Source organism: Cannabis sativa, chromosome 9 (assembly GCF_029168945.1).
Source record: "Cannabis sativa cultivar Pink pepper isolate KNU-18-1 chromosome 9, ASM2916894v1, whole genome shotgun sequence".
Classification (NCBI taxonomy): Eukaryota; Viridiplantae; Streptophyta; class Magnoliopsida; order Rosales; family Cannabaceae; genus Cannabis; species Cannabis sativa.
The window spans coordinates 36,330,211-36,348,731 of NC_083609.1; the positions used below are offsets into that span (position 1 = coordinate 36,330,211).

At 30.6% G+C, this 18,521-nt stretch overlaps 1 protein-coding gene and 1 pseudogene across 1 annotated transcript; both read left to right on the forward strand.

Moving 5' to 3' along the window:
* Positions 1 to 771: 771 nt before the first annotated feature.
* Positions 772 to 12,585, forward strand: LOC133031379 (bidirectional sugar transporter SWEET14-like; annotated as a pseudogene).
* A 3,910-nt stretch (positions 12,586 to 16,495) lies between these two features.
* On the forward strand, positions 16,496 to 18,114 carry LOC115719923 (bidirectional sugar transporter SWEET13-like). The gene is made up of 5 exons (XM_061104863.1): positions 16,496 to 16,819; positions 16,913 to 17,121; positions 17,505 to 17,668; positions 17,773 to 17,891; positions 17,994 to 18,114. Exons 1-5 carry the CDS (start codon positions 16,743 to 16,745, stop codon positions 18,112 to 18,114), a joined length of 690 nt encoding a protein of 229 aa, XP_060960846.1. The 5' UTR covers positions 16,496 to 16,742.
* The last annotated feature ends 407 nt before the right edge of the window (positions 18,115 to 18,521 follow it).

The window sequence follows — 18,521 nt, forward strand, 5'->3', positions numbered from 1 at the left end:
CAACAACATAAGTCTATTTAACACTTACTAGCACAAACACTTCCATTTATTACAATGACACAACAAACTAAACACAATTACACAATTATAGACACTAAGTACTCCACAATTTAGCTTAAAGATATCAAAATAACTCTAAATCTTAGAGTTATCAGATCACCCCAGAAAAATACTATAAATACCCCCCAAATACACTGAGATAGGGGTCGAGAATTCTGGGTTCATAAGAATTAAAGAGAGCAACTAAGAGAGAAAACTACCAAGAACATTCTTTGTAATAAATACTCTCATAAATAAGAAAGACTCTTGGACTAAGGCTCATCAATGCCCCAACCACATAAAAATCTCATGCATTAAACTTCCTACAGCTTTCCCATAGATATTATTAAATTGGTTGCCGAAAACCTGGATCAACATTTTGGTGCTTTCATTGAGAGCTGAAGGAAGCATCTGCAAGTAGACAACAACCTTGTAAGCTAAACATCAATGGTGGAAACTCGCAACACACATCAGTCTCGTCCTCCTCAAGACGCTCAAAACCCTAAAGATGAGGAAGTAGCCTCAAGAGTCAACGTGGATTCCGAAGAGCGAGAGGAGGCCACCGATGGCAAATACAAGGAAAATGTTGACGAGTACGACGCCTACGACGAAGGCAGTTACACAGAATTTCTGCTCTTAAGACAAAAGGCTGCTGATCATTAAGCTGAGATCACCGCCCAAAAAGAACAAAATAAAAGAATGCAAGAGGTGATGGTCGCTATGCAAAAAGCCATGGAGACAGCAGGGATCCATATACACCCTAAAGCCAACCCTGGGAGACTTGAGGAAACACCAGAAGAGTCCTCACCAAGCACTCAGAAGCATAAGTCCAGGGAGCCTAGTCCCATACGATATCCCTCCGAAGGAAACCAACGACAAAATCACACTTCCATCCCGAGAAAAAAGAAAAAGGTGCAAGATCTGCGAAAGGCCCGCTCAGATTTCCCGAAAGGGAAAGGTCTGCAGAGGGGAAAACTCCAAAAGGGGAGTCTTGGCCCTGAGGATTGAGAGGACCGAAAGAGCATTTTTGTGCACCAGGAACCCAGAGAGAAAGGAGGAAGGGGACGGAGATACCCCCTCATTGATTTGAGACATCAGATCAACGGGAAGCATGGTGATTTATGCAAATATCTAAAAAAAAAAATGAAGTAATTATTACAAAAAACATAAAAAAAAAACAGTATTTGAAGATGCTTGAACCACCAATCGGAACACGAATAGGAGCCATGTCCAAGTAGTGGTGTGCAAAAAGTCATCCGATCCAATCCCAACCGATCCAATAGAATCAGTTATCCAATTATAATTGGATCGGATCCGATGCAAATTTTAAAAATCCAATTGGATCGGATCGGATGTTGGATGAGACATATGATCCAATGGATAACCGAACTGATCCAATCCAATGTCATCCAATGTCCATCCAATCATATTTAATATTTATAATTTTATATATTTAATCATATTATTTAATATTTTATATATTATTTTATTATCTATGTTTGATTATTAGGTTTTAAATTATATTTTTTCATATATTTTTTACTTTTTAATGAAATCAGCCTAAATAGTGGCTAAAATGGATTGGATTCATCCATTGGATCCAATGGATGGATCCAATCCAATCCAATAAAAAACCAGTTAAAGCATCTAATGGATGGAACGATCCAATCCAATACATCCATTGGATCGGATCGGATCGAATGACTCAATTCAATTAGATTGGATCAGATGGAAAAATCCAATATCTAATAAATAATTGGATTGGATTGGATGGCTCCAAATCCATTGGATGTGATCCAATGAACACCCCTATGTCTAAGTCTTGAACTACCATCGGACCATTGTGCCACTCGTTGAAAATCCAACGCCTCTAATCATAGACGCCTTGCACCACCAATCCACCATGTTATCGCATCTTTGTACACCCATCGCCTCGTTTCTTTTCGAACTCTGTCCTTCCACAACCACGACCAGCACATATCAAATTTGGTTCAATCACTTGAAAGAAAGGTTGCTGGAAGTGCGACATCTTCAAGTGACTAGAATGGAATGGTGCATCTTCATAATAGTCATTATATATAGAAAGAGTGAGTATGTGAGAGATAGAGATACCAGAGAGTTGAACCAGAAAAGAAATAAAGAGGAAGAATATGAATAGTAGGAGGCAGCTAAGTTTAGGGTTATGTGTGTGATACATTTATATATGTAAAAAGTAATAATAAAAATATATAAATATAATATAATTTTAATTATCAGGTACATATAAATAAAAATTATAATATATTTTTTTTTTTGAATAAATACCATTTTGGATCCTGTGTTTTGCAAAAGTTACCAATTAGACCCTTTGTTTCATTAAATGACAAAATGGACCCTATATTTTCCAAAATAGTAAAAATACGACCCTGAGCTCAATTTTCAAAATTTTTATTTTTTAATATAACCAACTTTAAGATATTTTTTAACACGAACATATATAGAAAATGTAACTAGTTTTTTCATAACATCTCTAGATTAGATTATTATTATGTCTTATTTTGACAAAAAATTAATTCAGGGACCTATTCGTATAATTTTAGAAAATACAGGGTATATTTTGTCATTTAACAAAATAGAGTGTCTAATTGGTAAATTTTGCAAAACACAGAGTCCAAAATAGTATTTACCCAATAATAAATATAATATATATATATAAATAGAGAAAGTTTGAGTGATCTGGGAGCTGTGTTTGTAACCTTTAGAAAGTTAGGCACCACCTATATTGGTGTCAAACTTTGTGGTGCCTATAAACTATTATTCTTGTAGTGATTAAGGTTTTTGGTTTTTTTAGGGTTGCAAGAATGGAGGCATGGTACGTCTGGACTACCAATTCCGGCAAGGGCTGGTTTTGGATTTGGCTGCCGCAGGTAGAAGAGAGGGAGAAAGAGATGAGTTAGGGCTCTCAAACTAGGATTTTCTTTTTGTTTTATACTATTTTTTTTTTATTTTATTAAATTATAATTTGATGTAAAAATAAAATGTTCATTCACATTTTAGGACCCCAAATATATCTTAATTTCAATTTAGAATAATAAAATAATTTCTCTCATTCAAAATAAACTTTTGGCAAAAATAATTATTTTTTCAAAATTCATTCCATTTATTTTTAACTCTAATTATATTTCAATTAAAAATAACATGTAGTCTCTTTAATTTAAAATTATCAAAAATCATATGTATTTTCTTTATTTACAATTTTTTTAATTTCAAATTATTTTTTTTATAATTTTTTAATTTCTTAAATAATTTTTTACGTGAACCAATAAAATTGTGTTATGTGTACACCGTGTCCACGTAAATCTACACATGAATAGTAACACTTAACACTTTTTTTTTTTTTTGAATGAATAACACTTAACACTTAAAATAGATGGAAATTGTAAATTGCTAAAAAATTTCTAATTTTGAGAATTTTACCGCTAAAATTTGAGTTTTGGAGGTTAAGTACAAGAAAAAAGAAAGTGTTAAAAATTATGCCACAATTAACTGTTCAAAAAATTAATTAGAGTATATAATTTTGTATACTGTGCGTACCATATAGCTACTTATAATTAATTTAAAAGCATAATTACTTTTATATATAATTCTTTAAGTTATTCTAATAAAATATTTCTACATTACTAATTTTGGTAGACCATTAATTATATATTTGTTATCATGTATCACATTTATAAGTTAATATATATTTTTTTTAAAAAAAAATTAGACAAAATTACTGCGTTTAATTTATTTTCATTCTTTGTTATAAATATGGTCACTACACCAAAATTACAAATAAGTTACATTTGATATGCTGACATTTGTTAAAAAATGTTACAAAAATAATATTTTAATGACATTTAGCAAAAAAAAAAATGTAACTAAATGTATTACAATTTCAAAACTTAGAATTTAATAATATTTTTTAAATGTCACCAAAAATAAGTTTTGGTAACATTTAAAAAAATGTAACTATAACTAGATTTTAATAACATTTGTTATAAATGTTACAATAATATTAATTTAATGACATTTTATCAAAATGTCACTTTAATGAGAATATATAATATCTAATTTGTGGCATTTTTAAAAAAAGTTACTATAAGCATATTTAGCACATTTGAGCAAAAATATCAATAATTTGTAATATTAGTTTTAATATCATTTTAAAAATATTATTAAAATATATCAATGACATTTGTAAAAAATGACATAAAATATTAAATTTAGTGTCATTTTAAAGTGTATAAAAATAATAACTACGTCTTTAGTTTAATAAATATTATTAGTTAATTTTCTTTAAAAATATTTATATATTATTAGATAAATTAAATGGAAAAAAAAAAAAAGTTAACCGTAGCCTAATTACCCCCTTTTCAAATAAGAAATGCTCCAATTAAGAAATTCTAACTCTCAATTTTTCTCTAATCTGAGGTGGGTATACCATTTTAGGGGATCGAATGCTCCACACACTTTTATTGTAACTTTCAATGCTAAAAAGTCAGATCGTTCATTTTTTCATTAGAAATGCAACAAATGCAAACAAGCACTATATTTGGAAAATAAACTCACCGGGCGCTTGTATGAAAGATAATGAAACCAAAAATTTTACTATTTGTTATCCTTAGAACAAGTAATGTTAGATGTATATAAATATATATATACTAGGTGATTGTTACGTGCCAAGCCACGTAGTGTTAATTTTATTTAATATTTTAGTTTTTTATTTTAATTAATAATTAAAATAGTATAATTTTTTGAACGATTTGTTTTATTAATATAAAATATGTGTCAGTATATTTAGTAAGTAAAACATAGTTGTGTTATAATAATGTATGTTATTAATAGTAAAATATACATTAATCTTCTAATTGAAAAAAGTTCTATTATCTTATTTCATATCTAATAATAGCTACACAACTATATATTTATAGACTTTCACATTCTTTGCAAATTACTAAAAAGTACCAATAATATTTTCATATTCTAATATTTTTCAAACTTCTCCTCTTGGTGGTAAAATTAAAAATAAAACTAAAAATAAGCACAAACATAAAAGGTAAATACTAATTACAGCCCATTTCATCTTCTTTTTATTTTTTTAAGCCCAAGCCCAAAAATCTCTAAGCCAACACAATCAATCTTCTTCTTCTCCGATAGCAATGAGTTGCCCCTTCTGTAATTATTTATATTATTTTTTTTCATTAAATTCTCTTCCATATACAGTCTCACATATATATATTTATCTATACATTTTATCTTTTCTAAGTAATTACAGAATGGACAACTCATCTACAGTCTCACATTTATATTATCTTTTCTAGATATTTTATCTATATTTTTCTTTTTTAAAAAATAAATAAAAAAAATTATTAATATTCTCCCAAGGTTTGTTAGAGAGATATGTGGCTAAGATGATTTTTTTAATTTAAAAAGAGATTATTAATATTTAAAAAATTGTTTAATTTTTTGGGTTTAATTATTGGGTTTATTTGTTAACGGGAGATCAAACCTAATCGTCAAATTTAACAGAATATTTTTTTATTTTTAAGTATATTCTGTTAAACCAAGAATTGCCGTTAGATAGGCACTTTTAATATATAAAGATATATATATTTTGACGTGAATATTATCAAGTTATATTTATATAGCTCTAAAATATTATTGGGCTATTTACAAAAATATGGGAAAATAAAGATAAGTTTTGATATATATATGGCATAAAAACTTAATTACACTAAATATGACATTTTTTAAAAAAACTTACAAATATGGGAAAAAGTCTTGAGTAATGCCATAAAAAACTAAAAATTTGTGTTTCTTTTTATTTATTTTTTCTTTTTTAAAAAAATAAAATACTAAAATAAATAAAAAATGATCTCAACTATAGATATTATTTTTTTTACAGAAATTAAACTTGTTTTTTTTTATTTAAACTACTATTTTTTTTCTTTGTTTTTTTGTTAAAAACTAATTATTTCATTAAAAGCAACAGAAAAAAAAAAAAAACCAGTTTCATCAACATCATCCTGAAGAAAAAACAATATAAAAAATTATAATCTAAAGATAATATAAACTTTAAAAATCAGTTCATCAACATTGAAAGAAACTATTAATTTCATTAAAAGAATAAAAAAAATAGTTTCATTATGTTATTAGAATTTTTTTTCAAGTTACTTTTTTATTATTTTGTTTCTAGGTTGGAAACTTACACTTATATTTTGTTATTAAATTATTGGTAGGCATTATGTGTTGTTTTGATTATATTTGTGATTAGTATTTTTTTTTTGTATATTTGTGTGTGTGTATGTTTTTATTTGATTGTCTGATGAAACTGGTTTCAATTAACTTTATTATTAACATTTGTATTTTGTTATGATTTTTTATAACGTCAAAACTGGTTTCACATGTCGAAACTGGTTTCACATGTTTTAACTATTCTGTAATGGGGTTGCTCAATTTTTATGATATTATTATATATTTTTTCGTTTGTATAAAACCAGTTTTATTATTGTATGATATTTGAACAACAATTTTTATTTTATTTTAATTAATCAGTTTCTGACATACATATTATTTTCATAACTGGTTTTTTTAAGTAATTAATTTTTTTTTATTGTTGTTCATAATTGAGTTTTATTCAATTTTTTATTAATTTATCTCAAGAAACTGGTTTTTATTTGTTTGTTTTTATTTTGGTTGTTTTACTAACTGGTTTCTCACATTCCACTGTTTTTTTTTGTTATTCTTTTATGGTTTTTATTGCACTTTTGTCTCTTTAATTTTCTTTGTTTCTTTTTTTTCTCTTTGATTTTAATTTGTGATTCTCTTTGTTATATTTGCTGCATATTGTATGTTTAAATTAACTCTAATTTTTGAGCAAGCAAATAAAAAATTAAATGCCAAAATAAAGAATGAAGTTAGAAGTTTGATTATTAGGTATTGATATAAATTTTATATGTTCGAAACTGGTTTTTAAATTTAGTATCGTTAATTTGTAAAAGTTTAGTTATTAGGCATTGTGTATTTTTTATTATGTTATTGTTGAAACAATTTTTTTTTGCCTCTTTTAATGAAATAATTCGTTTATTTTAATATTGATGAAACTGGTTTTTAAAGTTAGTATCGTCTTTAGATTGTAATTTTTTTCATTATCTTGTTGATGAAACTATTTTTTGTATTCTTTAAATGAAATTATTAGTTTCTTTCAATGTTGATGAAACTAGTTTTTAAAGTTTGGATTCTTTTTAGATTATGATTTTTTATATTGTTTTTTTTTTCAGGATGATATTGATGAAACTGGTTTTTTTTTTCTGCTGTTTTTAATGGAATAATTAGTTTTTAACAAAAAAAAAACGAATAGTAGTTTAAATAAAAAAACAAGTTTAATTTTTCTAAAAAAAATGAAATATAAAAATATACACTTATTATATATATTAAGAGAAAAAAATTAGGTTGAGAAAAAAATTGAAAAAAAAAAGAGAGACACAAAGAGAAATTAGAAAAAAAAAAATAGAGAGAGATAAGCGAAAGAAAGAAAAAAAAAAAGTAGCAACTGACTTAAAAGTTGAAAAGAAAAAAGAGAGCCAAAATTGACTAAAAAATATATAAAAAAGACAAAAAAAAAAACTTTTTGAAGTTTCAATAAGTAAAAAAGAAAAAAAAAATTAATAAAAGTATAAAAGTAAAATGTTCTTGTCAAATTAAAAATGTAATGTTTGAAAAAAAAAATGTAGTATTTGGTGTAAATTTTTCAAATAAAAAGAAACCCTAAAATGTAAGTGTAAAATAAATTAAAAAAATAAATAAAACTAATTAAGCTAAAAACAAAAACATAAAATATGAGATTGGATAATAAGTTTATAAAAATATGGCATATCAAATACCATAAAAAACTTAAATGTGAAAAAATGCCATAGAAAAGTGGCAAACCTAAAAATGCCATATTTTTCTAACATTGTTATGAAATCCCATATTTGATGTAATTTTCACAATATTATTCTTGATGATGATAAATTAATCATTATCTCTTTAGTAATTATTATTCATAATAATAATAGAATTATTAATTCGATCTTGTGTTGTTCTTTATTTATTTTGCTTATACTATTGGGTAAAATTTTATTGGCGGCTAAATTACACACTACACAAAAAATGATATCTAGTAACACTCAAAAATGTCACTATTATACATTTTTATTCACATTTATAGCTTTTGTAACATTTATAAACAATGTGGAATACGCCCATGTGAAGTAAATAAAAATGTCACTAAATAGTACACTTTAGTGATATGTGAAAATGTTACTAAAAATATTTTAAATGTTTATTGTTTAAATTTAAAATAATTTTAGTGACATTTTAAAATTGTTACCAAATTATATTACTCACATTTATAAAAAAAAAAAATTACATTCACTATGAGATTTTAAAAGTTGTTTACTTAAATATAGTACTTTTAAGTTTGACTAATTTATATGATATTTTTTATTTTTTAGGTATTTTTAAGGTATTTGAGATGTCATATACATATATATAAATTAGGTTTTCAAATTCCATATTTAATATTTTTATTTATTTAGGCAATTTTATTTGGCACTTATGCAGGAAAGTTGTCGGAGGTTGCTGCCGATGCTAGAAAAATTACCAAAGTAGTTGTCGTTGTCAGAAAAGTCGTCGGAGTTACTGCCAACGACGAAAAAGTCACCGAAATTGGCATTGTCCCCGAAAAAATCACCAAGAAACTAGTTTCTTAATGAAGAAATCAACCGGCATCAAGAAACTGGTTTCTTGGTAATTTTTTCCGGCGACAATGCCAATTTCGAAGATTTTTCCAACACCGGCAGCTACTCCTGCGACTTTTCTAGCACCGACATCAAACTTCAGAAAAGTTGTCGGAATTGGCATAGTAGCTCAAAAAATCACCAAGAAACCAGTTTTTTGATGAAGAAACTAGTTTCTTAGTGATTTTCCGGTAATTTTTCTAACGACTTTTTCAGCACCGGCAGCAACTCCAACGAATTTTTTGACATCGGTAGCTACTCTGGCTACTTTTCCGGTTCCAACAGCAAAAAAAGTGTCAGAATTGGCATTGTGGTCGGAAAAATCACCAAGAAACTAGTTTCTTAATAAGAAACCAATTCCGATGACTTTTCCAGTGATTTTTCTGGTGACAATGTCAATTCCGATGACTTTTCCGGCACCGGCAACGACTCTCGTGACTTTCCCGACATCGATAGCTACTCCGATGACTTTTCCGTCTCCTTTTACGGCACCGGTGACAACTCCAGCGATCACTGTAGTTTCATTTGTTTTATTTTTTAAAAAAAAATATAAAAAGAATTTTAATGTTTTTTTATGGTAATTCAAAGTGGCGTATGCTATAGATATTAAATTTTTATGTTAAACACTATATTTTTTCTTATTAAATTTTTTTTACTATATTTATCTAAACTAGTTTTACTTTTCTCATACTTATGTAAAAATATCATTAAATCATTATTTTTAATATTTTAAATAATTTTAGTCACATTTTTAAATTATTACTACATTATATTACTAACATTTATACAAATGTCATTAAATTATATTTATACATATATAATTAAAAAAAAAAAACAAATTACCTGGTACAATAACATTCAAACAAAATACAATCGTCACAAACTAAAATACACAACAAGTAAGAATTAAATTTACAATTAGGCCAGCCCAAGTAGATATAATTACAGATATATCCAATTTTTGTTTATTTTATATTAAAAAAATTATTACTTCTCTCCAAATTATTACCTGTTAGCAGGGCTGTCTTAAGGTGATGAGAGGCCTAAGGTGAAATTAATTTGAAACGAGGCCTTTTATTTTAATAAAAATTAAAAATAAATTTTAATTAAATTTTGACACAATATTAATTTTAATTCTTTTACCTCTATGTAATAAATATTTTTTTGCAACGTAAGCTAACTCGATCAAAGTAATATTTAATTACTAAGAACATCTATATTGAAGTGTTATATATTTTAGCACATTTGAAAGAAAAAAAAAATAATGTGTTTAAATTATATATATTTTAAAAAAATATATAATAAATATAAATCTTATTTATTATTAATATTTTAAAATTAAAAGTACTTTAAAATTATAAAAAGTGGTGAGGGAAAGATTGAACCTTGAACCTCAAATCCAATAAAAGTTCCACTTACCATTTGTGCTACACATTTTGCATGTAACTTGTTGAGTTAAGTATTTATATATTATACGTTTTTATATGTATATATATTAATTTTAATTTTTGTTGGAGCCTCCAAAATTGTGGGGCCTAGGGCCGAGGCTCCGGCTGCCCCACTCTCTGGCCGGCCTTGCTTGTTAGTAACTAGAAATAACAGTGCAAGTTGAATGTATCATATAAAAATAATCCACTACTATTTTGTCCTTTATGAAGTGTTTCAAATTAACTAATTCATAAATGCATATCATATTTTATTCTTGTTTTTTTAATGTAAATTGATAAATGCATTTGAAGTGTTCATTCCTCAAAAAGTATATGATGGTACTACATAATTGACCTTTAATATCGTTTCTTTCATGGCATTCCTTGCTCCAGTGTAAGAAAATCGCTTAACTATATTTATTATTTTATAAATGCACGAGATTATTATTAGTATTAATATATTTAAATTTGGATTATATTTAATGTAGACCAATATTTCACAAGATTTATAAAAGTAAATCAGCAGAACGGTTACAATCACTGCCATATCTCATAGCACTGCTAAGTTTAATGTTATCGATGTACTATGCATTGCTTCAGGAAGGTGTTCTGCTGCTCATTACTATTAACTCATTTGATTGTGTTATCGAGACCATCTACATTGGCTTGTTTATCTTTTATGCTCCCAAAAAATCTAAGGTATTCATCCACTATTAATATTTTTAATTAATATTTTATTTTAACAATATTGAATGGGAAATTTAATTTTTTATGCTTACATATACTTCATTTTTTCCCTAAACTCATAATATTTGATATTTGTGGAATATGACAGATTTTATAATATCCTTAAAGTACCGTCCCGCCCCCCTATTTACATCACCCCCTCTCTCTTATTTTCTCTTTTTATTTGACTACACAGTCGATCCATCGGGCCCCATCAGACCATATCAAATTCTATTTTTTTACACAGGCATCGAGCCCACCATCGGACCCATCGGGCCATATAAAATTCTATTTTTTTTAACACAGGCATTGCGTCCACAATCGGGCCCACCATCAGACACATCAAGCCATATCAAATTCTTTTTTTTACACAGGCATTGGGACCATCGGGCCAACCATCAGACCCATCGGGCCTTTGTCTTCCTCAATTTTTCTATGATACCATCAAACCGGTGTCGAGCCTGCATCGGGCTGCATTGGGCCCAACAAAATCAAACCCCAAACCGAGATTTTTTTCCAAATCACATCTGACAAAAATAAGAAAAAAAGATCTGAACCTTCGACATCTTCGTTCGAAGCTCGGTGGTAGAGGGTTGGAGTCGCATCTCACGGTGGTCAGTGGTTTGGGTAGGCAATGATTTGGTGCTCGATGGTGGTGATTTTGGTGCTCAGTGAGGGTGAGAAGATGAGAGAACAACGAGAGATATAGAGGAAGAGAGAGAGCGTTGAGGTTTGAAAAATGAGAAGGATATTTTTGGGTTTAATGTAAAGTGGTCATGATTTTTTAATTTTGAAATGCATAACTTTAGGGAAATAATTTCCCCCATTAATATGCATATATAATCAAATTTCCCTAGTGAATTCACAAAAATTGTATTAGAAACATACTCTAGTAGAGGCTATAATGTTTTTTGCTATACACGTGTCAAAAATCTTTTGTTTTAATTTTCCTTTTTTATTTTGTTAATAATTACAGTAAAGATTAATAAAAAAAATTATTAATTAAATATAATAGATTAATGCAAATTCAGACTGTGAAGATTCTTCTGTTACTGAATATTTTCGGCTATGGGCTAATGATAGTAATGGATTGATTTGTCTCGCGTTTAATATTGGTGTATTTGCTGCACCTTTTTCTACCATGGTACTTATTATATATACTTAATATATGAATATAACATATATATATATTGAACTTATAAAAACTATATTTATTAATTATTAATTATTTTAATATAATATATATGCAGAGATAAGTTATCAGAACTAGGAGCGTAGAGTTCATGCCATTTCTGTTGTCATTTTTTATCACACTAGGGGCAATCATATGGTTCTTTTATGGTTTGTTAGTTAAAAACTTTTATGTAGCTGTAAGTATATTTTTTTATATATATATAAAAATAATAATATTATTACTAATTTGACTGATCATTTGTTAATATATTTGTTTTTTTATCTTATATTATATAGAGCTTCCAAATGCATTGGGGTTTTTTCTTCGCATTAGTTAAATGATACTTTACTTCCTGTTCAAGAATGCTAAGAGTGTAATAATGGTTCACGAGGATCAGCCAAAGCTAGAGCTAGTATGACTTTATAGCCAATGAAATCAGGCCAAACAAAATTCGGCTTTACCAATCAGGCCAAATCGGGCTCAGATCATCTGGACCATCGGGCCCCATCGGGCCCATTTGGTCATCCCCCATCCGAGTTCACTCATCGGGCCTACAATCGGGCCCCATCGGACCATACCCCATTCGGGGTCACCCATCGGGCCTGCAATTGGGCCCTATCGGGCCTAACCCAATTATTTGGCCCCCATCAGGCCCACCATCGGGCCTAATCGGGCCATCTTCCCCAACTTTAAAAAAACTACAGAACCATCAGGCTATACGAAAAAAATGTGTAGCCGAAGCCATATATATCATTAATCTATATAAGAACTCGAGGAACATCAAGAAATCCTACAAGAGCCATTCACTTCATCCCTTTGTCTGCTCTCTCTCTATCTTTCTAGTGATCTAAGAACTCGAGCGTATTCTCTCTCTCTCTCTCTAGTGATCTAAGAACTCGAGCGTATTCTCTCTCTCTCTCTCTCTAGTGATCTAAGAACTCGAAGATATACAGCCATTCACTTCCATTCCCCCTCGTCTCCTCTCTCTCTCGGCAACAAAACGAACCCATGGATATGGCTACACTAATCATTGTCTTAGGTGTCTTAGGTAACATCGTATCTTTCATGGCGTTCCTTGCCCCAGTGTAAGAAAATCGCTTAACTATATTTATGATTTTATAAATGCACGAGATTATTATTAGTATTAATATATTTAAATTTGGATTATATTTACTGTAGACCAACATTTCACAAGATTTACAAAAGTAAATCAACAGAAGGGTTTCAATCACTGCCATATGTCATAGCACTGCTAAGTTTAATGTTATCGATGTACTCTGCATTGCTTCAGGAAGGTGTTCTGCTGCTCATTACTATTAAATTATTCGGTTGTGTCATCGAGAACATCTACATTGGCTTGTTTATCTTTTACGCTCCCAAAAAATTTAAGGTATTCATCCATTATTAATATTTTTAATTAATATTTGATTTTAACAATATTGAATGGGAAATTTGATTTTTTATGCGTACATATACTTCATTTTTTCCCCTAAACTTATAATATTTGATATTTGTGGAATATGACACATTTTATAATATCCCTAAAGTACCCCCATTTACACCACCCCCTCTATCTTCTTTTCTCTTTTTATTTCACTACACTGTCGATCCATCGGGCCCCATCGGCCCACTATCAGGCCTATCGGACCATATCAAATTCTATTTTTTTACACTTGCATCGGGCCCACCATCAGACCCATCGGGCCATATCAAATTCTATTTTTTTAACAGAGGCATCGCGCCCACCATTGGGCCCACCATCACACCCATCAGGCCATATACAATTTTATTTTTTTACACAGGCATTGGGCCCATCGGGCCAACCATCGGACCCATCGGGCCTTTGTCTTCCTTAATTTTTCTGTGATACCATGGGACCGGTGTCGGGCTGCATCGGGCTCCATCGGGACTGCAATCGGGCCCCACCGCGCCATACCCCATTCTGGGTCACCCATCGGCCTTACAATCGGGTCCTATCGGGCCTAACCCAATTATCCGGCCTCCATCAGGGCCACCATCGGGCCTAATCGGGCCATCTTCCCTAACCTTAAAAAACTAAAGAACCATCGGGCCTCATCGGGCTAGACGAAAAAAGTGTGTAGCCGAAGCCATAAATATCATTAATCTATATAAGAACTCGAGGAACATCAAGAAATCCTACAACAGACATTGTTTTCATCCCCTTCGTCTGCTCTCTCTTTCTCTCTAGTGATCTAAGAACTCGAGCGTCTTCTCTCTCTCTCTCTCTAGTGATCTAAGAACTCAAAGATATAAAGCCATTCACTTCCATCCCCCCTCGTCTCCTCTCTCTCTCGACAACCAACGAACCCATGGATATGGCTACACTCATCATTGTCTTAGGTGTCTTAGGTAACATCGTATCTTTCATGGCGTTCCTTGCTCTAGTGTAAGAAAATCGCTTAACTATATTTATTATCTTATAAATGTACGAGATTATTATTAGTATTAATGTATTTAAATTTAGATTATATTTACTGTAGTCCAACATTTCACAAGATTTACAAAAGTAAATCAGCAGAAGGGTTTCAATCACTACCATATCTCATAGCACTACTAAACTCAACGTTATCGATGTACTATGCATTGCCTCAGGAAGGTCTTCTGCTGCTCATTACTAGTAACTCATTTGGTTGTGTCATCGAGACCATCTACATTGGCTTGTTTATCTTTTACGGTCCCAAAAAATTTAAGGTATTCATCCACTATTAATATTTTATTTTAACAATATTGAATCGGAAATTTGATTTTTTATGCGTACATGTACTTCATTTTTTTTTCCTAAACTCATAATATTTGATATTTTTGGAATATGACACATTTTATAATTTTGAAATGCATCAGTTTAGGGAAATAATTTCCCCCAATAGTATGCATATATAATCAAATTTCCCTAGTGAATATAACATATATATATATATTTAACTTATATATAATATATTTATTAATTATTAATTATTTTAATATAATATATATGTAGAGACAAGTTATCAAAACTGGGAGCGTAGAGTTCATGCCATTTCTGTTGTCATTTTTCATCACATTAGGGGCAATCCTTTGGTTCTTTTATGGTTTTTTAGTCAAAGACTTTTATGTAGCTGTAAGTATATCTTTTTTTTTTTTACATATATAAAAATAATAATATTATTACTAATTTGACTGATCATTTGTTAACATATTTGTTTTTTGTCTTATATTATACACAACTTCCAAATGTATTGGGGTTTTTTCTTTGCATTAGTCAAATGATACTTTACTTCTTGTTCAAGAATGCTAAGAGTGTAATAGTGGTTCACGAGGATCAGCCAAAGCTAGAGCTAGTATGACTTTATGGACAATGAAATCGGGCCCAACCCTATTCGGCTTTACCAATCGGCCCAAATTGGGCCCAAATCATCAGGACCATCGGGCCCCATCGAGCCCATTGGGTCATCCCCCATCCCGGTTCACTCATCGGGTCTGCAATCAGGCCCCATCGGGCCCATTGGGTCATCCCCCATCCTGGTTCACTCATCGAATCTGCAATCAGGCCCCATCGGGCCATATTCTATTTGGGGTCACTCATCGGGCCAACAATCGGGCCCTATCGGGCCTAACCTAATTATCATGCCCCCATCAGGCCTAATCGGGCCATCTTCCCCATCCTTAAAAAACTAAAGAAACATCGGGCCCCATCGGGCTAGACAAAGAAAAAATGTGTAGCCGAAGCCATATATATCATTAATATATATAAGAAATCGAGGAACATCAAGAAATTCTACAAGAGCCATTCACTTCATCGCCTTCGTCTGCACTCTCTCTCTCTCTTTCTATTGATCTAAGAACTCGAGCGTATTCTCTCTCTCTCTCTCTCTAGTGATCTAAGAACTCGAAGATATACAGCCATTCACTTCAATCCCCCCTCGTCTGCTCTCTCTCTCGACAACAAAATGAACCCATGGATATGGCTACACTCATCATTGTCTTAGGTAACATCGTATCTTTCATGGCGTTCCTTGCTCCAGCGTAAGAAAATTGCTTAACTATATTTATTATTTTATAAATGCATGAGATTATTATTAGTATTAACATATTTAAATTTGGATTATATTTATTGTGAACTAACATTTCACAAGATTTACAAAAGTAAATCAGCAGAAGGGTTTCAATCACTGCCATATCTCATAGCACTGCTAAGTTCAATGTTATCGATGTACGATGCATTGCTTCAGGAAGGTGTTCTGCTGCTCATTACTATTAACTCATTTGGTTGTGTCATCGAGACCATCTACATTAAAAAACTAAAGAACCATCGGGCCCCATCGGGCTAGACGAAAAAATGTGTAGCCGAAGCCATATGTATCATTAATCTATATAAGAACTCGAGGAACATCAAGAAATCCTACAACAGCCATTCACTTCATCCCCTTCGTCTGCTCTCTCTTTCTCTCTAGTGATCTAAGAACTGGAGCATCTTCTCTCTCTCTCTCTCTAGTGATCTAAGAACTCGAAGATATACAGCCATTGACTTGCATCCCCCCTCGTCTCCTCTCTCTGTCTCGGCAACCAAACGAATCCATGGATATGGCTACACTCATCATTGTCTTAGGTGTCTTAGGTAACATCGTATCTTTCATTGCATTCCTTGCTCCAGTGTAAGAAAATTGCCGAACTATATTTATTATTTTATAAATGCACGAGATTATTATTAGTATTAATATATTTAATTTGGATTATATTTACTGTACACCAACATTTCACTGGATTTACAAAAGTAAATCAGCAGAAGGGTTTCAATCACTGCCATATGTCATAGCACTGCTAAGTTCAATGTTATCGATGTACTATGCATTGCTTCAAGAAGGTGTTCTGCTGCTCATTACTATTAACTCATTTGGTTGTGTTATCGAGACCATCTACATTAGCTTGTTTATCTTTTACGCTCCCAAAAAATTTAAGTTATTCATCCACTATGAATATTTCTGATTAATATTTTATTTTAACAATATTGAATGAGAAATTTGATTTTTTATGCATACATATACTTCATTTTTTTCCCTAAACTCATAATATTCGATATTTGTGGAATATGACACATTTTATAATTTTGAAATGCATAAGTTTAGGGAAATAATTTCCCCCAATAGTATGCATATATAATCAAATTTTCCTAGTGAATTCACAAAAATTATATTAGAAACGTACTCTAGTAGAGGCTATAATGTTTTTTGCTGTACACGTGTCAAAGCTCTTTTGTTTTAATTTTCCTTTTTTATCTTGTTAATAATTACAGTAAAGATTAATAAAAATAATTATTAATTAAATATAATTGATTAATATAGATTCAGACTGTGAATATTCTTCTGTTACTGAATGTTTTCGGCTATGGGCTAATGATTGTATTGACTACTCTCCTTACTAAAGGAGATCTACGACGCAAAGTAGTTGGATTGATTTGTCTCGCATTTAACATTGGTGTATTTGCTGCACCTTTTTCTACCATGGTACTTATTTTATATACTTAATATATGAATATAATAGATATATATTGAACTTATATATAATATATTTATTAATTATTAATTATTTTAATATAATATATATGTAGAGACAAGTTATCAAAACTAGGAGCGTAGAGTTCATGTCATTTCTGTTGTCATTTGTCATCACACTAGGGGCAATCATGTGGTTCTTTTATGGTTTTTTAGTCAAAGACTTTTATGTAGCTGCAAGTATATCTTTTTCTTATATATATAAAAATAATAATATTATTACTAATTTGACTAATCATTTGTTAATATATTTGTTTTTTGTCTTAAATTATACACAACTTCCAAATGTATTGGAGTTTTTTCTTCGCATTAGTCAAATGATACTTTACTTTCTGTTCAAGAATGCTAAGAGTGTAATAGTGGTTCACGAGGATCAGTCAAAGCTAGAGCTAGTATGACTTTATGGACAATAAAATCGGGCCCAACCCTATTTGGCTTTACCAATCGGCCCAAATTGGGCCCAAATCATCAGGACCATCGGGCCCCATCGGGCCCATTGGGTCATCCCCCATCCCGGTTCACTCATCGGGTCTGCAATCAGGCCTCATCGGGCCATATTCCATTCGGGGTCACCCATCGGGCCTGCAATTGGGCCTTATCGGGCCTAACCCAATTATCATTCCTCCATCGGGCCCACCATCAGGCCTAATCGGGCCATCTTCCCCAACCTTAAAAAACTAAAGAACCATCGGGCCCCATCGGGCTCGACGAAAAAAAATGTGTAGCCGAAGCCATATATATCATTAATCTATATAAGAACTCGAGGAACATCAAGAAATCCTACAAGAGCCATTCACTTCATCCC

What these genes read in the sequence shown, in the direction of transcription:
- LOC115719923 (XM_061104863.1), top strand. Translation starts at nt 16,743, where the DNA reads ATGGATATGGCTACACTCATCATTGTCTTAGGTGTCTTAGGTAACATC. An exon ending in ATTGCATTCCTTGCTCCAGT is followed by an intron (nt 16,820 to 16,912) that starts GTAAGAAAATTG and finishes TATTTACTGTAC; the next exon opens with ACCAACATTTCACTGGATTT. An exon ending in CTGCACCTTTTTCTACCATG is followed by an intron (nt 17,669 to 17,772) that starts GTACTTATTTTA and finishes ATATATATGTAG; the next exon opens with AGACAAGTTATCAAAACTAG.